At 42.2% G+C, this 24,349-nt stretch overlaps 1 protein-coding gene across 11 annotated transcripts in view; it reads left to right on the top strand.

The window, feature by feature from the left end:
• The window catches only part of IL1RL1 (interleukin 1 receptor like 1), a 41,754-nt gene that overhangs the window by 13,387 nt on the left and 4,018 nt on the right, over positions 1-24,349 (top strand). The window contains exons 1-12 of one of the 11 annotated variants that reach the window (XM_006060648.4): positions 8,314-8,455; positions 8,697-8,746; positions 9,043-9,099; positions 9,375-9,546; positions 10,647-10,857; positions 12,474-12,648; positions 12,742-12,904; positions 14,336-14,407; positions 16,754-16,895; positions 16,994-17,133; positions 21,640-21,786; positions 23,077-23,244. In XM_006060648.4, the coding sequence (XP_006060710.3) occupies positions 9,486-9,546; positions 10,647-10,857; positions 12,474-12,648; positions 12,742-12,904; positions 14,336-14,407; positions 16,754-16,895; positions 16,994-17,133; positions 21,640-21,786; positions 23,077-23,244 (1,279 nt within the window). In that variant the 5' untranslated portion in view covers positions 8,314-8,455; positions 8,697-8,746; positions 9,043-9,099; positions 9,375-9,485. The other 10 variants (XM_006060650.4, XM_044925716.2, XM_006060649.4 and 7 more) reach the window with 10 other exon arrangements.

Raw genomic sequence — 24,349 nt, forward strand, 5'->3', positions numbered from 1 at the left:
ACCCACTCCAGTATTCTTGACTGGAGAATCCCATGGACAGAGGAGCCTGGTGGGCTATAGTCCATGGGGTTGCAAAGAGTCGGACAAGACTGAAGCGACTTAGCATGCGTGCAGGCACCTTCCCCTCACCCTCCCTTTTGGGGTAAAGATTAAGTTCCTTGAGATCAGGAATGAGTTTCATCCTGACCTCAAATCTCTCACAATGCCCCACACAATGCTGGGCACATCAATAAATACTGCTTGGTTTCTTGCTTAACTGCATTTTCTCTAAATCTCTAGCTGCGAAGAAGAAGTGATAAATGACTCTGTGTGAGAGTAGATTTCTCTGTGCCATTTTTCTAAACTCCATATATATATACACACACACACACGCATACATTAATATGCGGTATTTGTTTTTGTCTTTCTGACTTCCTTCACTCTGTATGACGCAGTCATAGAGAACAAATGCACGGACACCTGGGGGGATGAACTGGGAGATAGGGATTGACATAAATACACTATTGATGCCATGTATAAAATAGGTAACTCATGAGAATTTACTGTAGAGCACAGGGAACTCTACTCAGGGCTCTGTAGTAACCTAAATGGGAAGGAAATCCAGACAAGAACAGATATATGTATAGGTATGACTGATTCACTTTGTTATACAGTAGAAACTAATGCAAGATTATAAAGCAACTATACTCCAATAACAATTCTTTAAAAAGTGGGCTCCATATAAAGACTGTGCCATAAATAACTGGATTCTGCCATGGATTTTCATCTTTTATGTATGGTGATCATAGGGAAGAAGATTTGATTCCTTTGGTGAGACTGGGGTCTTGAAGGAAACTTGAAAAAAAAATTGAAGTTTTTTAAGCAAAGTTTTGGTGGGTTAATTATATGGGAAGGCAGAGAGCCACCAGTGTTCGTTACTATGGCTGATATTAGATTATTTGTTTACTATTGACACTAGCCAATCCTAAAGGAAATTAGCCCTGAATATTCATTGCAAGGACTGATGCTGAAGCTGAAGCTCCAATACTTTGGTCACCTGATGTGAAGAGCCAACTCATTGGAAAAGACCCTGATGCTGGGAAAGATTGAGGGCAGGAAGAGAAGGGGGCTGCAGAGGATAAAATGGTTAGATAGCATCACTGACTGAATAGACATGAATTTGAGCACACTCCGGGAGATAGTGAAGGTCAGGAAAGCCTGGAGGGCTGCAGTCCATGGGGTCACAAAGAGGGAGACACAGCTTACTGACTGAAAAACAGTTGATAACAATACCCACTTGCACTGAGACTTAGAGAGGATGGGAAATTTGCCCTAAGTGACGCAGTCAGTGAGAGAAAAACCCTCTAGATCTAAAGCTCCTGCTCTTTCTACTCTATTAGAGAGTCCTTGGCAGATGGTACATCCTGATCATTTGCAAGTCACCAACAGTTTGAATGGAGAAGGGAAAGGCTACGCTACTCCAGTATTCTGGCCTGGAGAATTCCATGGGCTGTAAGAAAAAGGATCACACTGGGGCTTCCCTGGTCTCTAGTGGTTAGGAGGTCACCTTGCAATGAGGAGGACACTAGTACAATCCCTGGCCCAGGATGATGCCACATTCTCCAGAGCAGCTAAGCTCCTGTGCTGCAAATATCGAACCTGTGCTCCAGAGCGTGGGAGCTGAAACTACCGAAGCCCATGTGTCCTAGAGCCCGGGCTCCACAACTAGAGAAGCCACCGTGATGAGAAGCCTGAGCATGAACTAGAGAGCAGCCCCTGCTCACCGCAACTAGAGAAATGCCCAATTAGCAATAAAGACCCAGCACAGCCAAAAATATAGAATAATAATAATAAAATCACATAGATGATTAAAGTCAGTTTCTTTGGAATTCTCATGGAAAGAGTCCAGTTACAGAGGCTTTTGATTTTGGCTGTTGCCCTGAGTAAGGTAATTGATCAGCCCCTCTGAGCGTCCACTAAGCCTCTGAGGAGTGCAGGGGTCAGCATGTGCAGAGATCCCTGCGCACAGAGCCTAGTTCACGCTTAGGCACCCAATCATATCAGAGTTTTCAAAACACAGACATTGTGGCATCAACAGGAAAACCTCCTGCAGAAATGTACACTGTTGTTCTTAGAACCATAGTTTCAGCTGCCAACTCACTGTAAGGGCACCGAGTGACCTGCCACCTAGATTAAGTCAGGAGGTTTTGCTGAAAAAGTTACCCACAAGGAAGGTAAAACAGAACTAAGAGGAAATGTGACCATCTGCAGAGCTACCGTTGCAGTGGAAAGTGCATCTTCATCAGAGATCTTTCAAATAGAGAACATGGTGCAAACTGAAGTCAATATTTGTTAACAGAGCTGCTCATCAGCAACCTGGTTCCTGTCTCTTAACTGATAAGGATAATGGAAGGCTTCAAAAGAAGTGTGGCTATCCTATGTAGCACAGAGCTGTTAGAGAACTGCTAACTTTCTAGTTAGCAAACTCTGCTGGTAGGAAGCTGGGGAAGAAAGAGCTCACTAGCCAGATGGTAAGTGTCTTTCCTTGCAGCGTTTTTCAAAAATGCTTTGATCTCAAAGGGAATGGAATTTGAACGCAAAAATTTAGGTTGAAAATAATCATTGCCCTTGATTTTCTGTTTATGAAAAAGGTAGTCTTACCAGTGGGAAAACCAAGGTAGAGAGTGATGAAGTCCCTTAAAGTCTTGTTTGTATTATGTGGAACTTTGGCCTCATGTGCGTGCTAAGTCGTTTCAGCCATATCTGACTCTTTGTGATGTGTTATGGACTGTAGCCTGCCAGGTTCCTCTGTCCATGGGATTCTCCAGGAAAGAATACAGGATTGGGTTGCTATGCCCTCCTCCAGGGGATCTTCCTGACCCAGGGATCGAACCCACATCTCTTACATTGCCTGCATTAGCGGGCGGGTTCTTTACAGCTAGCACCAAATGGGAAACCCATTGGCCTGCTGTATTGGAAAAGAAATGGAGGAGGGTGGGTTTGGAAGGGGGTCTTGTGGTATATAGTGCATGCAGAGTGCTCATATTCCAGAATTGTTCTTGCTGGAATCCGCTGAAATTCAGAAATGGAATCTGCTCAGATGGTGGAGAAGGGAAAAAATCTTGGGAAGAAAAGAGCTCCTCAGTAGGGGTTGGGGGGGCAGGGGAGAGGAATGTAGTGTGTGGAAGTGGGGAAGGAAATAGGATGGAAAAAAAGAGAGTGATGTGTTTCAGGAGGAGGGCTGCTGGGGGCCCGTCTTTTGAGGGAAGTGGTGGGTAGGGAGGAATAACTGACTCAAACCCATGTCTGGCATGGGGACCTCTGGTTGATGGCTCCGTTCCTCTCCTCTCTGAAGGCTCTCAACAAAGCGTGCAGGGTCAAATGTGGCAGAGCTGGCCCCTAAAGCTGCACCCACTGTGTGTCAGGTGTGGAGAAGAGGGAGCTATGTATATTCATGTGCCGTATTTAATGACATATTCATGTGTCACTGCCCCCAAAGTCTCAATATGGACCTTGTCATGACATTCCTGTTAGTCTGTATACAGTATGTGAGAGAAAGCTCTGACACCCACAGAACCACATTTAATCCCTGCTCTTACTCGTGACTCTAGACTATTCATCTAACCTCTTTAATTCTCGTACTGTTCACTTATAAAGCCAGCATATTAGTACTAACGTCAGGCTCAGAGGGTGGTGTCTAAAGATGAAATGGGTGTAAAGTCATAGGTGACTCAGTCAGTAAAGAATCTGCCTGCAATGCAGGAGAGCTGGGTTTGATCCCTGGGTCAGGAAGATCCCCTGGAGAAGGAAATGACAACCCACTCCAGTATTCTTGCCCCGGAAATCCCATGGACAGAGGAGCCTGGCAGTCTACAGTCTATGGAGTCACAATACTTAGTGACTAAACCACCACTTAGCTAATATCAGATGCTTAATAATGTCTGCCCTCATCGTCATCATTATTTTTTTACTTTTCCTACTTTGGGAATCTTCACCTCTGTGCCCTACTGGTAGCCCGCTGTGGCTGCTGATTTGAATCACAGAATCCCCAACAGGAAGGAGAGTTCTCTCTGCTCTTGAACAGGATGTGTAGGTGAGGAGCTTGACCCTTCCAAATTTGGATATGTGAACCAGTAGCTCAAAAAGATCGGGGATGTCTTTGGTTTTCAGATTCTTGCTTTTCCAGTAGAAGAACTCTTCATCTACGTCCTTCAAAATATTTGTCCTGTGATTATGAGGGTCATATTTCTCTGCTTGCCCTTCCACACTTTCCAGTTTTTTGCGAGTATGGAGAAAGATGGGGCTTCCCAAGTGGCTCAGTGGTAAAGAATCCACCTGCCAATGCAGGAAACCGGGTTCAACCCCGGGGTCAGGAAGATACCCAGGAGAAGGAAATGGCAAACCACTCCAGTATTCTTGCCTGGAGAAACTCATGGACAGAGGAGCCTGGTGGGTTACAGTCCATGGGGTCTCAAAGAGACAGACATGACTCAGCGACTAACAACAAGAGCAAAATTCTCAATACTTCTGCAGTGATTTACACACAGAGGTTCAAACTGATCTGTGAAGGAAGGATGAATACCTCTCTCCAGGGGAGTTTTCCAGGGAAGGTGAGCAGCTTTTCTCTTGTGTAGCTTCAAGGTCTATCTGCTTGCACTCTGGAAGATCTCCTCCAGCCTGGTGGGTTTAATTTCATCTATATACTCATGTATCCCGAATTTATATATATATCTGGATGTAGGTCTCTAACCTACATGTATCCCCTGAACTTCAGCAGCAAATAGCTCATTGATGCCCTGACATCTCCAGCTGTATGTCTAAGAGGTTTGCCTGGTTGTATACGTCCCATACTGAGGGATTCTCACTCCAAACTCTGTTTCATGTCCAGGCTCCACCTTAGTAATTAGGAGAAAAAATATATGGCCAAATTTCGTGCTAAGTTGCTCCAGTCATGTCTGACTCTTTGTGACACTATGGACCATAGCCCGCCAGGCTCCTCTGTCCATGGGATTCTCCAGGCAAGAATACTGGCATGGTTGCCAAACCCTCCTCCAGGGGATCTTCCTTGACCTAGGGATAGAACCCGAGACTCCTGCATTGGCAGGCAGGTTCTTTACCACAAGCATCACCTGGGAAGCCCCCTATGGCCAAATTAGTTTAGATAAATTCTGAAAATGAAGAGTAATTCTGAGAATTCTTAAAAAGAGGGTAATCTGCCCTTGCAGTCAGCAGGCATTGGAAGATTTCTGCTTAACTTGGCAGAATTCATGGCTGCTCAATATCTTGGATTTAGTTATTTACTGGAAGCCCTTGCCTTCCATGTGTTGTCTTGCTAAGTTATTATAAACTACTATACTTTTACACTGGATGGTATCATAGTAGTTAGAGGCCAAAATTGCTTAGTTCTCTATAGAAAATGGCCTTAAAGGAAATTAGGGCTATTTATTTTATTTCATCTCCCTGTCTCAATCATAAGAAGGAAAGATTTATTACTGTAATCTCTCTTTTCAGTTAAGATTAGGGGGAAAAAAAGACGTGTCTTTGAGGTTCAGCAAGTCTGGTTTCAACCCCAGCCACAACTGTGTGAGCTTGGTCAAATTATTTAACCAGTCTCATCCTTGGGTTTTTATTTTAATCTGTAAAATTTGAATGCTGCTGCTGATAAGTACTATGCAATATTGTACTTTCAATGCAAGGAGTTAATTGTTGAATAATTGAATTATTTTATAGTAAAGCTTTTATTTATCACAATAGCTAGACTTTATTAAATGCTTCTGGAAGATATCATGGGTATGCTATTAAAACTCTAACTGAAGCCTTATTGAAAACTAGGAAACCAAGATAACCATGGCCTAGTCTGAATGAATAAATGCCTAAACTTAATTTAAAAATTTTAAGATGTTTTAGGATACAAAATGTAAGTTTGTATTCAAATGTAAGCATGTTTAAGGTAGTTTTATTTTGTTTGTCAAAATGTTACCTAGAGGTTACAGTGTCCTGGGCGCTGTTCCAAGCTTGCCTGCTGCTGATTCTGTGGAGCAGATTCTCAGTGCCAAATTCCATACGATCTTAACAACTGAGTCAGGCGTAGCGATAAGCAGATCTAATTCCTTGAAGAAAAGCCAGCATCTTGTGGTGAATCTCCCAGCAGTGACAAGACTTTTCATCTCTCCCTCTGAGACCGCATGACTGATATTGGTGCAGAAGGAGATGCCTGCCTCAAAAACATTGCCAGCCACAGGGGAGAAGGGCGAGAAGTGGTGGTGTTGTCAATTGGCTCCAAAAATCCACTAGAACGTTTCTTGGGCAGCACCTCCTCTTTCAACCTTCATCATATCATAGCAAAATAATATAGTGGTTAGGAATCTAGCCTTTGGAGCCAACCTGCTTGGGTTCAAATTCTGGCTCCATCTCTTAGCATAACATAACTTGTACCATTTGCTTACCCTCTTGGTGTCTCAAGGCTTCCCTGGTGGATCAGACGGTAAAGAATCTCCCTGCAGGGCCGGAGACCCAGGTTGGAGCCCTGGGTTGGGAAGATCCCCTGGATAAGGGAATAGCAACCTACTCCAGTATTCTTGCCTGGATAATACCATGGACAGAGAAGCCTGGTGGGCTACAGTCTGCGAGGTTACAAAGCGTAGGACACGACTGAGCAGCTATCACTTGGTGTCTCAGTGTCCTGGTCTGTAAAACAGCTATAATAATAACAGTGCTTGTATCACGGGCGGTGGTGAGAATGAAGGTGCTGAGAGTCATTTCCTAGGCAGGTTGATAGGAAATCTAGGGGTCCCCAAGGAGAGAGGGGTCTCCAAATGGAGGAAATAGCCTGCAAGTGTCAGACATTTTTATCTCTCTGAAGCAGCAGGAGGAAACAAACTAGCAATATTTTTTTCCTTCTCTATACAAATTTAAAGGGAGGTTTCTCTTAAAATACTGTGTTGCCATAATGACACCTGATTTCGCCTTGAAGTTAGCTATTCTTGAGCCTAGAGATAACCAATGCCTTTTTCTTATGGAAATGTTTGTCTTAAGCTATGCTAATGTACTACACCTTTACCCCAAACTCTGTCTCCAAGTCGGTTCCGCCTCTTGGCCCAAAACCTACTTGACAAACCAGTATGTTATACTCAGATATTGTTCCCCTAATCTATGTAAATGAAACTATTTGTATGGTGGTCTGCCCTTCTTTAAGATTCAAGTTAATTATTTTATGGCCCAAGATAAACCATTTGGTGCCATTCTAAATTTTAAGACATTCCTTTCTTTCATTAACAGACTGCTAGTGACTATATAACATCCAGCTGAAGACTAGCAAGGGGGTACTCTTTCTGCCCCCTTCTGATGCCTATGTCAGAAGCTTTCTCTATCTCCTTTATACTTGAATAAAACTTTATTACACAAAAGCTCTGAGCGATCAAGCCTCGTCTCTGGCCCCGGATTGAATTCTTCTCCTCCGGAGGCCAAGAATCCCGGTGTATTAGCGTGATTCAACAACAACCTTTCAGTGCTAATACATGTAAGTCATTGAGAACCGTATGTGTCATACAGTGAGTTCCTGAGAAGCCTTAACTTTGGTTATTTATTACTGTGCTGGTCTGGAATCAGTCCCAGAATCCTTCTGGGATGTGGTGAGTTTTAAGTTAGTCAAATTTACTCATGACTGAGTCACACCAGCTATGTGAAGCTAAAGGCAACTAACAGCTTTGCAGCTAACATTTGTTTGACAGGGAACCCAAGAGTTGGGGCTCACAGTTTTCCATGTCATTCCCTGTTAGACAGTCTAATGATTTCCCTCTGTTTCTATGAACTCCTTAGAAAAACTTGCCTTTCCCATCTAAGAGCCCTGTAGGGACTTGAATCTGAGAATCTGGAATCCGTGTTTGGATGAGACTATGTTAGTTCTGGACCTTAAACAGTACATTTGCAAAACCCCTTGGAGTCTGTTTACTTTTTATCTCTTGCCCCCATTTGCTTTTGAAACTCTCTCAGAACCAAAGCTGCTATAACTGGATGAGCCTTCCTCGCTAGAGTGTGTCAAATAAAGTATCAAGGCGTATCTGGATGGGCAGTCGTAGTGTTCCCGGATTTCCAGATCATTTGGAACTCAAATTGTAATAATATTGGAGCCACAAACGCCAAGGATTAGCTTGAGTAACTGATGCTAAAACGGGATAAGATCTGATTACTTCTTCCAAAGGATTATTCTGTTGTCCTTAAATATTTATATATCAGGGTCAAGAGTTCTTGGTATACAGTGAACTGGTACTTTTGAACGAGCCATGGATTTTGGCTCAAGATGAAATTTTAGGGTGGGTGGAGTGGGTGTGTGGAAGGATGTCTCTTATCTCCCCTTTCAAATAAAAGGGGGAATTTGTGCATGTGGGGAGTCGGTAAGGAAGAAGCCACAAGAACTAGAAAATCTTCACGGCTCAGTCACTGACTTGAAGTTCTTTCCTTCTGCCCTTCACTTTGGGTAAGCATCCTTTACTTAAGTAAAGTTCGTAGTAAAAATGTTTCCATACATGTAATGAGAAAAGTACCAACAATTCATGTGTAGAGGAAATGTGCTATCCAGAAATATATTAAGGGTTATTGTAGTCATCCTATATTTGTTGGTTTCTTTATTGGTTCCATCTTTCCTCAACTTTTTAAGAAAAAAATATATAGCTGTTATCCTTTTGTTGAAAGAAAAAAAATGTAATTGTTTTTCATAGACCTTCAACTCATCTTAGAAAGCCTTTGGTGGATCTTGAGGACAAACAGGGTGAGAGACATGTTTTTGAGGGTTTGGAATGGTGTCTAGGGCAATAATTTGATGACCGTTTTAGCCATCTCTTTCTCATAATCCTTAGGAAACATGGGATGAGAGCTTGCCTGTGTTCTTGGGGGAAGAAGGGGATCATGTTAATGCACAGCCAGTTGCCAGCTTGTGTGGGTGTTTGTGGTTTTATGTCAGCATTTATAATACTGTGTTGTCTAGGGTCACTTGACTTTTATGATTTTCTTTCTTTTTTTTTTTTTTTCAAAAATAGAAACTTATTTTCTTTCCTCTTAATTTAGCTTCAATCATGAGACAGTGAAACAGGACGGCCATCATCAGGTCTGCATGGCCCCAAGGTCTAGTATTCAATGATGTGTGTCTGAAGTTAGCTCATATACTAAAGATCTGCTAAGGATGACTCCTCCTTGCAAGGGGCAGGGGTATTAAGCAAGTCAAAATCATGGCTGTAAATATTTTGCTTGAGAATTTTAAAAATTATTTTTAATTGGATAATAATTGGTTTTTAAATTAATTTATTTTTAATTGGAGGATAATTGCTTGCTTGTGATTTCACATGATTCATTTTTTTTTGGTAGAGATCCTGACAGTTCTTTGCAATTATCTGTCTTAGGGAATATCATCAATCTCCTAGGTGGGAGCTTTGCCATTGGATGTCTCAGACTCGACCTGAATCATCTTGAGAATCGGTTCTCAGCACCTGCTCTCACTTGAGAAACTGAGAATGAGACTTTGGGTCTCGGTAATTCTAACAGCTCTCATACCTTCCACATCAGCTAGGTTTAGTAAGTATTGCTTTTGAACTAAGATTTAAAACAATTTTAATTAAGTAATTCCAAGAACATGTGCCTTGCTATCCAATTGCTCTAACTGAATGGCAATGTGGAGAGTTCATTTACGTTCTACAGTTATTCTTTTTTAAAAATTCATTTATTATTTATTTTTGCTTGTTCTGGGTCCTTGTTGCTGCAAACAGGCTTTTTGTAGTTGCAGTGATCAGGGGCTCCTCTCCATTGTGGGTTGCCCTGCAGCATGTGGGATATTACCAGACCAGGGATTGAACGTGTGTCCTCTGCTTTAGCAGGGGGATTCTTAGCCACTGTGCCACCAGGAAAGTCCTTAGAGTTATTCTTCATCAGCAGCTCTTCATTTGTCCCCTTTATGGGGATAAATTTTTTATAACAAATACAGCATCATTTTGATTTAATGCATTCAAATACATCAAAATGTAACATGATGCCTGCACATAGACGTATGGGCAGCGTTTGTTGACTCGACAACATGCTTTGTGTAGGTGGACTTGGCTGTGTTTCTTTGGAGCAATGTGGAGGATCAAGGTCCAGGTTAAAGCACTAATTTACGTACCCATTGTTAGTCGCTCAGTTGTGTCCAACTCTGCAAGCCCACGGACTGTAGCTTGTCAGGTTCCTCTGTCCATGGACTTTTCCAGGCAAGAATACTGGAATGGATTGCCGTTTCCTTCTCCAGTGTACCCATTAGAATATTTCATAAAAGAGCTTAGACGATTTACTTATTCTTTCTCAAAGTGTCACAAAGTATGACAGCTTTCTCAATTTAATCTTGCTGTTGTTTAATCATTAAGTCATGTCCGACTCTTTGCGACCCCATAGATTCTAGCCTGCCAGGCTCCTCTGTCCAAGAGATTTCCCAGTCAAGAATATTGGAGCAAGTTGCCATTTCCTACTCCAGGGGATCTTCCTGATCCAGGGATGGAACCTGAGTCTCCTGCATTGGCAGGCAGGTTCTTTACCACCATGCTGCTGGGGAAGCTTAGAAGGGGATATTTAGAATACCAAAATTGTAATCTTTTCATATGATCACTTCAAGAAATTTATGTGTGTGTTTGTTTGTTTTTAATTTGCAGGCAGACCATTTTTGGGCCTGGAAAATGAGGCTTTAATTGTGACATGTCCCAGACAAGAAAAATATCCATACCCTGTGGACTGGTATTACTCAAAAACCAACAAAAGTATTTCTACCCAGAGAGGAAATCGGATAGTTGCCTCAGGGAAGTGTCTCAAGTTTCTCCCAGCCAAAGTCAGCGACTCGGGATTTTATACCTGCATTGTCAGACGGTATTGTCCAGGCCTGCTCCTTCGTCTTTAACAGCTGATATTCTGAGCTGCCTCACTTCTCTTCCCTTTCTAGACCTCTCGAACAGTCATATTTATGAAGTAATCTGAATAAAAGAGCACTTCTAGGAATGTCTTCATGGTGAAGTTCAGGTGCTGGTGAACTATTTGTCATTATTACTTGGAGGCACTGCAAAGCATGCAGTATTTAGTTCTCAATCCCGAACAGGGATTGAGCTCTGTTAGGGATGTGCCCCCTGCAGCGGACTCATAGAGTCTTAACCACTGGCCCACCAGGGAAGTCCCTGGTGAGCTATTTGGATGCATAATTGCAGGGCTTAACTTGTAGCCCAATTAGAAAAAGACCAGGTTGTTCTAGTGGCTGAGAAACTGAGAGCAATCGCTCACTTTGAGTTCCAAATAAGAACAATCCAGTATAAAAAGGTTAGGCTTGTGATGAATGTAAAAGGGTGGTCACCTGGGCCTTCCACCTGAGGGGCAAGCCCGAGTGCATTACTCTACATGCGGTCGTCACAAATGTTGTCTCATAAATGTTGTGTGCCTGTTTGGTAAGTATAAGCTATGAGACCAACTATGTCCAAAGGCAAGTCGCTCTAGCTCGGTGCCTGGGCTCTGAGGTCAGAGGGTGCTAGTTTTGAATCCACGGTCCTCACTGCTTATCTGTGTGCTGTTGTTAAGTTGCTTCTCCTTCACTGTTCCCTCATCTGTCAAATACACATGATAACAGAACCCACTTCAGAGCCTGTCACGAGCCAAAATGAGGTAACGTTACCACCATAAATGGTACATAGAAAACTCTTAATAGATACTAATTATTTTCATTATTATATCAGGAGTTGGTGTTACACCACATATAGTATATAGAGAAATGGTGAGGGAGTCCTTTTTAAGGCTACAGCAGAGGTTATGTTTTAAGCTTCGCTGGTGGCTCAGTGGTAAAGAATCTGCCTGCCAATACAGGAGATGTGGGTTCATCAAGGAAGATCTGCTGGAGAAGGAAGTGGTAACCTGCTCCAGTATTCTTGCCTGGAGGACCCCATGGGTAGAGGAATCTGATGGGCTACAGTCCATGGGATTGCAAAGAGCTGGACACGACTGAGCAACTGAACAGCAGCTACAAGGGGTTATATTTTATTTAAAATGTAACCAAAAAAGCAATTAAAACTTTAGATTTTAATGACTATTTTAAAATAAGAACTACTCTATAGCAATTGTTTTAGGAAGAAACATTAGAGTTGAATTATTTCATAGTGTTAGTATTCAGTAAAAGTTAGAGTCAGAGTAAGTCACTTCATAATGCTGCTGCTGCTGCTCCTGCTAATGCTAATATTAAGTAAAAATTAGAGTCGGATTAGGCTTCCCTGGAGGCTCAGTGTTAAACAACCTGCGTGCCAATGCAAGAGATGCAGATTTGATCCCTGGGTTGGGAAGATCTTCTAGAGAAGGAAATGGCAATCCACTCCAGTATTCTTGCCAGATTAAAAGTTGGATTAAGTCATTTCATAATGCTAAATAATATTAAGTAAAAGTTAGAGTTGGATTAAATTATTGCATAATGCTAAGTGACTTTTTAAAAATTGCTTACTTTATTTTAATAGTCCTACCTCCAATAAGACTGGATATGTGAATGTCACCATTTTTGAAAAACAACCAGATTGCAATATTCCAGATTATCTGATATATTCAACAACATCTGGATCAGAAAAAAATTCCCTAATATTTTGTCCTACAATTAACCGCTACAATTGGACACAGCCTGTTGAGTGGTTTAAGGTAAAAAGAAACTTGCCAGGAAATAGATGAAAATACACAATCAAAATAGGTAAGAAAGAATTACTAAAAGTGGACTGGAACCTTTCGTTTCAGAACTGTGAAGTTCTCCAAGGACCAAGGTACCTGGCACACAAGTCGTTCTTGCTGATTGACGATGCAACCAACAAGGATACTGGTGATTATACATGTAAATTTATACACAACGAATATGGAGTCAAATATATTGTAACAGCAACCAAATCATTCACAGTTACTGGTAAGCTACTGAATGTAACAAGGGCAATATTGAAAAAAGATAAAGTGAGAGAAATTGTGTCCTTCTTGTTGATTTGCCTGTATTTTATCCTCCTCCTTGAGCTTCCTCCTGCCTCATCTTTTCTTACACATCCTCTAATATGATGCAAGGAGATTTTCTAAATTATACACCATCATGTTTTAAGACATTTGGGGGAGGGGGCGAAATTATACTATGAATCCAAAGCCACATCTGCTCTCTCCTCTATGTTTTAATTTTTCAAAGGTAATGCAATCACCTAACTTTTTTTGAACAGCAACTCAACTATTTGAAGAGCAAGATTAACTCTCTTTCTCCCAATGTCTTGTCAGAGTTTCTGTAAATACAGCAAGATCTATTTACTCTCTGATATAACTAACTGGATTAGAAGTATAATAAGAAACTTTATAAAGAGATGCATAGATATTATTGGGTGGTTTTCAATCTTGATTTGCAAGGCTTTCATCATCATCTACCACCTTAGGTGGTCATTTAATTCAAATTTTTATTTCAAATTCACTTTACATTCTATAAAAATCCATCAGGGGAAAGGCTTCACAATCAAACCTGACAGATCTACAGAGCTGGGGTCTCCTCAGCATAGCTTGATCTATGGGTATAGATGAAACCTATATGCCTGGCACATTTCTTTGGGCAGAACAATAGTGGACAAGAGTTTTGTCTGGAGTTTTCCAGGGCTCCGCCCCTGTAAAATGAGCAGCACTGGACCACACTTGTGCTCGTATCTCTCAGAGTTCAACATCAAACCCCACGGAGGTCCTTAATCACAGCATTCTGAGATAAGTGAGAATCAAGGGGTACAGGAATGCATGCGTGCTCCATTAGAACTAACTTCTCATTCAGTTAGTTATATCAGAGATTAAATAGGCTTCTGTCTATTTACAGAAACTTTGAGAATATTTTTACCATGTCTAAGCAACAATGCTACAGGAATTTGGACTTTCTGATATGGCAAGCCACACAGGTGGAAGGTTGCGAGCAGAAGTGTAGACTGATGTGTTTATCACTTTCACGGGTCTTTGGAAATCCCCCCTGTAGCATTATGCCTAGTCTATAGAATCGAGGTTTTCTGGCAATTGCTACATTATGCAATTCATTTAATGGTTTGCATAGTATTTGTTTTAACAATAAAAAAAGAGAAGAGAAAATATAAAAAAAAAGCAAACAAACACATAGCTAGTAACAGAAAGGTATTGCTTGACTGTTTTTGTTTCATTTGTGTGTGGGGGGGTTGTATGTGTATACATGTGTATTTCTTGCCATGGATCACAATAGAAAAATTTGAGCAACTTCACTACGAAATAGGACAGAAATATGAAAATACAACCTTTGTATTGACGACTACTCAATGCTCTCCAAATATTGAAATTCTGTCTTTGTCTTTAATTTCAGAGGAGCAGGGCTTTTCTTTGCCTCCTGTAATTATAGCGCCTCCACAAAACGAAATAAAGGAAGTGGAAATTGGTAAGAAAACTATAAGAATACTGTAAAATTTTTGCCTGGAAAATCCTTCCACGTGACCCGGGGGTCAAGCTATTTCCATAGTAGGTCTTGAGGATTAAATGAGATATACTTGCAAACACCCACCTTGGGCACTTTCTAAAATTAGGGATATGTGCTCACCACCATATACAGCACTTACATTTGTACTGTGCTCTGCTTTGCTTTTTGTTTTTTGGTACTTTCACCTGTGCTGCCTCATTTCCCTCTTGCTTCTGTCCAGGAGGTAGATATTGTCCCACTCTATGTTTATGGATGGTTAGGCTTAGACAGATCAGTGTGTGCTGTATGCTAAGTCACTGCAGTCCTGCCCCACTCTCTGCGACGCTATGGACTGTAGCCCGCCAGGCTCCTCTGTCCATGGGATTTTCCAGGCAAGAATACTGGAGTGGGTTGCCATGCCCTCCTCCAGGGGATCTTCCCAACCCAGGGATCCAACTCGCAACCCACACCTCTTACATCTGCACTGGCAGGCAGGTTCTTTACCACTAGGCACCTGGGAAGCCCCATCTTTCTATTAGAACACTAGAGTACCTTGTGTTCCAATTGTGTGTTTATACCGTTGTCATCTCCCGGGAGACTCTAAACTCCTTTTCTCTCTTCAGATGCCTCTTGTTTGTTTTTTTCGTATTTTTAAAGTCTTTCCTGAATTTGTTACAGTATTGCTTCTGTCTTACATTTTGGCTTTATGGCTGTGAGGCATATGGGATCTTTTAGCTTCCCAATCAGGGATTGACCTCACACCCCCTGCATTGGAAGGAGAATTCTTAACCACTGGACCACCAGAGAAGTCCCTGGATGCCTAATTCTTGACCCAGAAATTACGAACTCAGTAGGGGACAGCTGAATGCTCTGTCCTAAGGCAGGAAACAGCCCTTAAATCTTTCCTCTGAAGGAGGAAGTCTCAGATTAACAGGAGGGAGAGTAGAGAGGCTCTTGTTAGAAGATTAGAAATAGTGGAATAGTTAGAAATAGTGGAATTGTAGCTGAGTCAGGTGAAATGGTTTTACCTACAAAGGAAATAACAGGGAGAGGAGGGGTATTTGGTAGGATGAGAAAGGAGTGGAAGACAGCCATTAAAAAGAAATTGCAAATGACCCAATTTCATTCCTTTTTATGGCTGAGTAATAGTCCCCCAAGTGAGTGAAAAAAGTCAGAAAGAGAAAAACAAAAATTGTATATTAATGTATATATGTGGAATCTAGGCAAATGGGGCAGATGAACCTATTTCAGAGCAGGAATAGAGACGCAGATGTACAGAATGGATGTGTGGAAATGGTGGGGGTGGTGGAATGAACCGGGAGTTTGGGACTGACATATATACACTGCCGTGTGAGACAGATGGCTAGTGGGAACCTGCTGTACAGGGCAGGGAGCTCAGCGTGGTGCTCTGTGAAGACCTAGAAGATTGGGATGGAGGGGGGTGGAGTGGGGTGGGATGGATGTCCGACAGAGAGGGGATATGCATGTACATACAGCTGATTCGTGTTGTTGCACAACAGGAACACAACATTGTAAAGCAACTCTGTGTGCTCAGTCGCTCAGTAGTGTCCCACTCTTTTCAACCCCATGAACTGTAGCCCGCCAGGCTCCTCTGTCCATGGGATCTCCTAGGCAAGAATACTAGAGTGGGTTGCCATTCCCTTCACCAGGGGATCTTCCCAACCCAGGGATCGAACCTGTGTCTCCTGCATTGGCAGGAGGATTCTTTACCACTGAGCCACCTGGGAAACCCCAAACAACTATATCCCATTTTTTTTTTTAAAACAGCTATACTCCAATTAAAAAAAAATAAATTTCAATGTATAGTAAAGGGAAATCTTAGATTATAATGTAGCATTGGTGAAGCCTCTTTAGTTTCTGCTGCAGAGCAGGGGAGAAAGGAGAGGGGGGAGGGGGCTGACCTTCACCCTGACCTGTGAGTGAAATGAAGAAGCTGGGAGAGGAGAGGAGGAGGCGAAGGGAGGGCAGAGAAAGAAGAAGGTGCTGCTGATGAGGTAGGGAAACGGGGATATATTTATAGCCATGCATCTGCCTGCAGTGCAGTACATGAGGACTGGCTTCCTGGGTCGGGAAGATCCCTGGAGAAGGGAGTGGCAGCCCACTCCAGTATTCTTGCCTGGAAAGTTCCTTGGACAGAGCATCCTGGCAGGCTGCAGTCCATGGGGTCAAAAAGAGTCAGATGTGACTGAGTAACAATTTCACTTTTCTTTCGTGGCACACATAGGGTGTTCAGTGAATTTTTTTCACATTAAATTAAATCCCATTTGAACAGATTTTTATGGATGAGTTTCTTTCCTTCTTATCTAGGAAAACCAATAAACATAACGTGCTTGGCTTGCTTTGGGAAAGGCCCTCAGGTCATGGCTGAGGCCTTCTGGCGGGTGAACGGAAGTGAGGTTACGAACTTTGGTGAAACGAGAATACAAGCGATGCAGGAGCAAACGCAAAGGTATTTTTAAATGGCAGTTAAAGCAGCCCCCTACCTTCCCACATGGTTTGCAACTGCGCAGCAAGCACTGAAAGTAACCGACTGCCTTTTAATCCTAGCAATGAGCTGACTTGCCGAAACACCGTTTTAAGAATAGAGGATGTAAAAGAAGAGGATTTGACATCGAAGTATGACTGTCTGGCCATGAATTTCCACGGCTTCATCACGCACACTATAACACTAAGGAGGAAAAATCCAAGTAAGGCGTGTTTCTGAGACTCCAGTCACTTGGGTTTGCTGTATCAACTGTAAGCTGATATCATATTCTTAGAGAACAGTGTGTTGGCGTGCGGTTGCAGGAAAATCCATCAAGACAACAAAATGCTCCATCTCACAAATTGAAGAAGGCAGGAGGAGAAAAGATTTGTCCTGGGTGTAGGCATTACACATATACACATTGTATATAGAGACAGATATATATTGTGTAGAGGGACAGAATTCAAGACAGAAAGGAAGCGATTGAACTGTCACTGTGCTTTTTATGATCAGCACACTCAGACACCGTTAAACCAGTCAGTAAGGACACACTCCTTCTCCCTGGGAGTGAGTGCACCTTTCTTCCACTCCCTCCATGTACGACTGTGCACAATGATGGCAGCAAAAAATAGTTTCACAAATACTTCCTTCCTGAGCACCTGTCGATTCTCTCACTTGTATGCACATCCAAGTAAAGACACTCCCTTGGTTAGATGAAGCATTTAGTCCAGTGTAACAAAGGGTGCAGGGAAAATTTTGATATCTTTTCTTGTCACTCTATGTGTGATGATGTAGAAATTATTTAATGTGTTTGTCATATAGTCACAGGGAGAGTTCAACTCTCAGTTTATACCAGTAAGTGGGGTACTGTGCTGTGCTTAGGCGCTCAGTTGTGTTGGACTCTTTGTGACCCCATGGACTGTAGCTCCGCCAGGCTCCTCTGTCCATGGGAATTCTCCAGGCAAGAACACTAGAGTGGGTTGCCATGCCCTCCTCCAAGGGATCTTCCCAACTCAGGGACCGAACCCAGGTCTCCCGCATTGCAGGTGGATTCTTTACCATCTGACACACCAGGGAAGTCCAAGCGAGGTACAGTCCAGATTAATTTGGATAAACCCACAGCAGCACAACTTGATTGGGAGAGATGGGAAAATTTAACTAATTTGATAGAGTTATTTAGTCTTTGCCTGAAGTGGTCCTTGGGATTTTTCTTGTTTAAATTCAACACGAACCACTGATTTGTAAGTTTTTGTAAAACAATGGAGCCATGACTACTGCAGATGATTTTAAATGCTATCATGCTCCACGGGTTGTCAGGATTCCGCTAGTTATATATACATATATGTATCCATGTCATCTCAGGATGTGTTGACCCTGATGAGATGTCATTTTATGCTGACATTTGTGGTGTTCGTGGGCACAGAAGACCCCACAGGAACGGGGAAGCCACCTGACCCCAACTCTGCCATGGTGTCCTTATCCCACTGCTGTCTGTGCTCACATTGTCGTTTTATGAATGTTCTCTAGGTTCCTGTGTATTGGAATTTTTTTTTTTATTGGAATGTAATTGCTTTTTTTGTGTTCGTTTCTGCTGTTCGACCAAGTGAATCGGCTCTGCGTATACATATATCTTCCACCTTGGATCTCTCTCCCATCCCCGCCCCCATCCCACCCCTCTAGGTCATCACAGAGCTCCCAGCTGGAATTGTTCTCATGTTCTGCATACATGTGATTTTGTTTCTTCCAATTCATCTTTATATGCTAACTTTCACCTGCTTTTCTTCAAATCAACACGATTATACTCTGTCTCAAAAACTGTGTAAATTAAACAAAAATTGTTGCAACTGCTTTTAATGGTCATAATCAATTCTTTTGTTTCTAATCATACAGTAAAAGAAATTACACACTGTCCTGAATTTTAAAAATGAAAACTTAAAAAGCCTATGTCCCCATATGATTAAATATTCAACATTTGATACCACTACTATCAATAATAATAATGCGTGCATTCAGTCGTGTCCAACTCTTTGTGACCCCAAGGACTGTAGCCCACCAGGCTCCTTTGTCCATAGCATTCTCCAGGCAAGAATCCTGGAGTGGGTTGCCATCCCCTTCTCCAGGGGATCTTCCCAATCCAGGGATCGATCCAGGTTTCCTACATTGCAAACAGATTTTTTACTGTCTGACCCATCAGGGAATAATAATAATAATAAACATTTATTCATTGTTCTCTAAATATGAGGACCAGTCATTATTTTTCATATAATTTTTCATTTGTTTTATCAAAAATCCATAATGAAGTTACTATTGCTATTGTCTACTTTTATAGATGAGGAAACTGAAACAAAGAGAGGTTGACTAATTGTGCAGTTTTACGAGCCAGGATTCAGATGCAGCTTTTCCTGTTTATAAACACTTATGGAAAATATTCAGTGTTAGGCATCACATATAAGGGTTATTTATGCATTTGTAAAGTAACATTTAGAAAGATACTGAACTTCAACTTCTCTTAATGTCTTCAATTAACTTCTCTCTGCTTGTAAACCAATCACATGTATAAATATTGTGCAAGAAATTGGGATTCCCAGCGCTTGTCCAGATATTATTTTTAGAAAACGTGACCTGGAGAGGAATCATGTTGAAAAAATTTACTTAGGGAATATTTATCATTTAAGCTGATGACAACACAGACACCAGGCCCACGGCCAATTTTCAGTTTTGAATCAGCTCACTTTGGTCATTATTTTTACATTTTTTTTATTAAAATTTTTTTTTTATTTGGTCGTGCCATTAGGCATGTGGGATCTTAATTCCCTGACCAGGAATCCAACCTGTACCCCCTGAAGGGGAAGTGCAGAGTCCTAGCCACTGGAGTGTCAGGAAATTCCCTACCTTGGTAATTCTTGATTTCATAGTGCTAGATAGTCAGGGAGCTGATGAACTAATGAAGGAATTTGCAAATCTGGACCAGTGATTTTCTTTGCAAAACTGGGAGCCTATGTTTTGAGATCAGATGCAAATGAAAAGGGAATTATACAGCCAAATCTCATTTGAGTCTCCTCAAATTTATCTTTAAGTGGGACTATTTGTAAGATAGGATGGTTAACGATTTTAAAGAGGGAAGTAAACTTACAACAGCCAAAATTACTATTGATGAGCACAGTCCTTACATTAAGTTTGTATGTATCTGATACAGTCCAGATGGGGACCGTCTTGCATATATATGTTGTGAAGCAATGAGTAAGGGTAAAAGTGCAGCAGTGGCTAAAAAGTGTTCAACAGAAGGGAAATAATGGTGTATTTAGGACCTGCTGCTGCTGCTACTGCTGCTAAGTCGAGTCAGTCGTGTCCGACTCTGTGCAACCCCACAGACGGCAGCCCACCAGGCTTCCCCGTCCCTGGGATTCTCCAAGCAAGAACACTGGAGTGGGTTGCCATTTCCTTCTCCAATGCAGGAAAGCGAAAAGTGAAAGTGAAGTCGCTCAGTTGTGTCTGACTCTAGTGACCCCATGGACTATACAGCCTACCAGGCTCCTCCATCCCTGGGATTTTCCAGGCAAAAGTACTGGAGTGGGGTGCCATTGCCTTCTCCGATTTAGGACCTAAAACCCAGTAATTTGACTTTATGAAACACTCATTAGAGAGTTACAAAGTTCTTGTTTCTCCCATTGCTTTCACCAACCCCAGATGCTAAGGTAAGTCTCTAAGACCTGCTGATTATTTCTCCCTAATGCCACCAATGCCAAGCTTGTCCACTCCTTTCTCCTTATTATATGGATCTGGCCCCTCCCATACTGCAGAAACTTTCCTCTCATTCTACTTCGAGGATCTATTGGCCACAGAAACAAAACTTCCATACCATCAGACTAATCTTGCTTGAAAACCACCTTTATTGTTAAGGAACCACTCAACACTCTTCAGTGGTTCCCACAACCAGGATAGAGACAAAATGCTTTTGCTGGACCCTCCAGTCTGATCAGAACCTAGGCCTGGATCCAGCTTTCCAATCATGTATTCCAGCAATTCCCCAAATTAGATTATCTGTCTTCCTCAGAAAACACACTCCCATCTCTGCCCTTGGAATCAGAGCATCCTTGCGTGCCAGGAGTGCATTTCTTCCTTTGAAACTCTCCGAGTCTTACTCGGAGACCTTCAGGGACCTCATTCTGCAGGAAGTCTCCAACTGCTAATCCAGCACACAGTGGGCACGCCTTCCTAAAACCTCTGTTAGCTAAAACTGAGTCTTTCACTTTCTATCTTAGCTAAGTTTACATGTGTCTCTACATGTTTTATATTGAAAAGACCCTGATGCTGGGGAAGACTGAAGGCAGGAGAAGAAGGGGACAACAGAGGATGAGATGGCTGGGTGGGATCACTGATTCAATGGACATGAGTTTGAGCAAACTCCAGGAGATGGGGAAGGACAGACAAGCCTGGCGTGCTACAGACCATGGGGGCGTAGAGTCAGACATGACTGAGCAAGAACAACAGCTGTATCTCTTATGCTTTGAAAATCCCCTACAATGCCTAGCCTGGTGCCTTGCACAGACTGGAGGCTCAATAACCGTTAATTTACTGATTCTGGAAACAGCCATGAGAATTCCATGTAGGCAGTCCTTGTGTGAATCTCTTGTCCTCCCAATGGATGCCAGTACCCACGTGTTTTTTTATTTTCTCCTGTTTTAGAAATAATAATAATCATGTTTCTCCTCCCCCATCTTTTGAATAGTGGATCAACAAAGTACCTACTACATGCTTGCAGGATTTACCCTATTATTATTACTAATCAATGCCTTGGTGATAATTCTAAAAGTGTTCTGGATTGAGATTATTCTGTTCTGGAGAGACATAGTTAAACCTTCCAAAACTAGGAACGGTAAGTGGCAAGTTTCAAATTTTCTTTAATGGAAAAGGTTCTATAATGGCTGTTGTTTGCTTATCTAATAATCTCTTAATAGTTATGCTACTAAACTTAGATTTTCTTTTGCTTATTATTAGCGTATTATCAATAAATCTTTTTGAGTACTCAGAGGACACTCTTCATCCTGTCTGGTCATTCCTTGTGGTTCTGAAATTCACCTAAACAGTTCCAATTTTCTCCCCAGTAGAACTGCTGTTCTTACTAATTCCTCAATAACAGAATCTGCTCCCAGCCCAGAAAGGGCATTTGGGGAAATATGTACTGGTAAAACTTTACGGAAGTCAAACATTTACAAATTTGTTCCTCTTTTCCAGAGGTGAACATGTTAGAAAGGTCCATCAGATTGTAGGTGTATTTTTGCCAGAAACCCTGTTCCATAAAGAGTGTTACCTCCCTACATATGTACACACATGAAAGGAAGCAGTTATACCAGCTAAATATGAACACCGTTCTTTCATTTGGAGGCAGATAAAATTTAGATTTTCCATAGAGTCACTCAACTAGAGCTAATTGTTTGATTTGTGAGAAATTCAGACCCCTTAAACATTTCTCCTCCCTTGCCACCATGAACTACCTTTTAGCATTTTCACTTCCCCATGGGGAAAAGAAAAACTAAAACTTAGATCTGCCTGGCACAGCAAAAAAATCCCTTATCTGTGACTATAAATGCTTATTAATATATTATTAATCAAACAGGACAATATGGTTTGAACTAAACTGGTCAGGCACTTGTCTGTGTTCAGTCTGAACACCTTGAACCCTGCCCAAGTTCAGCGTGAACTCTGTTCGAGTCTGAGACAGTAAAAAGGAGAATGTGGGACCAAGACTGGTTCCCTGATGACTGTACTCTGTGTGTGCTGAGTCGTGTCTGGCTCTTTGTGACCCCATGGACTGTAGCCTGCCAGGCTCCACTGTCCATGGGATTTCCCAGGGAAAAACACTGGAGTGAATTGTCACCTCCTGCTCCAGGGGGTCTTCCCAATCCAGGGACCGAACCCGAGTCTCTTGCATCTCCTCCATTGGCAGGTTTATCCTTCACCACTGTGCCACCTGGGAAGTCACTTTCTGATGACATTTTGGGGATGGTAGATTGTTGTCATCCTCTCCAGATTCTAGAATATTGGAGGGGCTGTGGTATATTCACCAATAATCCTAAAACTCTCCCCAAGAAATGTCTATCAAGAGTAAAATGAGAATTTTTTAAGGACCAGTTAATAATGTTGTGTTCCTTGTTCTCATGTTCAGATGGGAAGATCTATGATGCTTATGTGATCTATCCACGAAGCTGCAAAAACAGTCCAGAGGGGGCCAGCTCTGTGGAGTACTTTGTTCACCAGATTCTGCCCGATGTTCTTGAAAATAAATGTGGTTACAACTTATGCATCTATGGGAGAGACCTGCTTCCTGGACAAGGTAAACTTATCCACAACCATCAGGGACAGAAACTCTCATTCCTCAGAAAGCTAAGTGATGAGCTCTTGGATCAGGAGTTGCAATCATTATTCCAGGTCTTAGGACCAGAACTTTTAAATATTTCTCCAGAAGAAGGAAGTACTTCTTCTTTTCTTCTCCTCTCCCCATCACCACTCTGATCCTGAGGTCTTCACAGGAGTGGCAGTGATGTGAAGACAGGGTAAGACATCCTTGTTTGTGGATCTGGCAGGGCCGGTAAAGAGTCTACCTGCCAATGCAGGAGATACAGGAGACACAAGTTCAATCTGAGTCGGGAAGATCCCCTGAAAAAGGGAAAGGCAGCCCACTCCAGTATTTTTGCCTGGGAAATCACATGGACAGAGGAGCCTGGTGGGCTACAGTTCTTGGGGTCACAAAGAGTTGGACATGACTGAGCAACTGAGCACATCCACCTGCCCAGGTCCACCACTAGGAGAACTGACATCTCTGAAGTCTGTCTAGATCTGAAAGAAGACTTAACATCCAAAGAATTACATTCTCCTATCCAGAGGCACTGGCTAACATATTTGAAAGGACTCAAAGTTTTTATAATTTTCCTGACACTGAAGAAACATTTGCAAATGTATGTCCTCACAAGAACATAGAATTGTCTTCTGTTTCTTAATACTCCTCGTCAATTTCACATGCTTTTGACAGCTGGGTCACAACTCTAGCATTTCGGTAGTGTTTCTTCTTTCCCTCCATATTTATGTCAAGTACTACCTTAGGGACCCTCTTTTTTTTTGGGGGCGGGGACAAGGAATACCACTTTATTTAGAATGGCCAGCCTCAGGGAGGGTATGTGTTAATTTCCTCTTTCCTGTAGCTACCCCCAGGTGGACAGGGTCCTGAACAAAGACAGTTTGGAAACCCTCCTTCTAATGCTTCTCGAATTCCTCAGGGACCAGGAAGCATTTGGAACATGAACCAGGCAGGGTATGTTTCATAGACTGTGAGTTTCAGCTGGCATTCCTACCACAAAGAGGTATTCAAATGCCTATATGCGAGACAGCAAAAAAGACACTGACTTTTTGGACTCTGGGAGAAGGCGAGGGTGGGATGATTT

The sequence above is a fragment of the Bubalus bubalis genome, chromosome 12 (assembly GCF_019923935.1).
Source record: "Bubalus bubalis isolate 160015118507 breed Murrah chromosome 12, NDDB_SH_1, whole genome shotgun sequence".
NCBI classification, from domain to species: domain Eukaryota; kingdom Metazoa; phylum Chordata; class Mammalia; order Artiodactyla; family Bovidae; genus Bubalus; species Bubalus bubalis.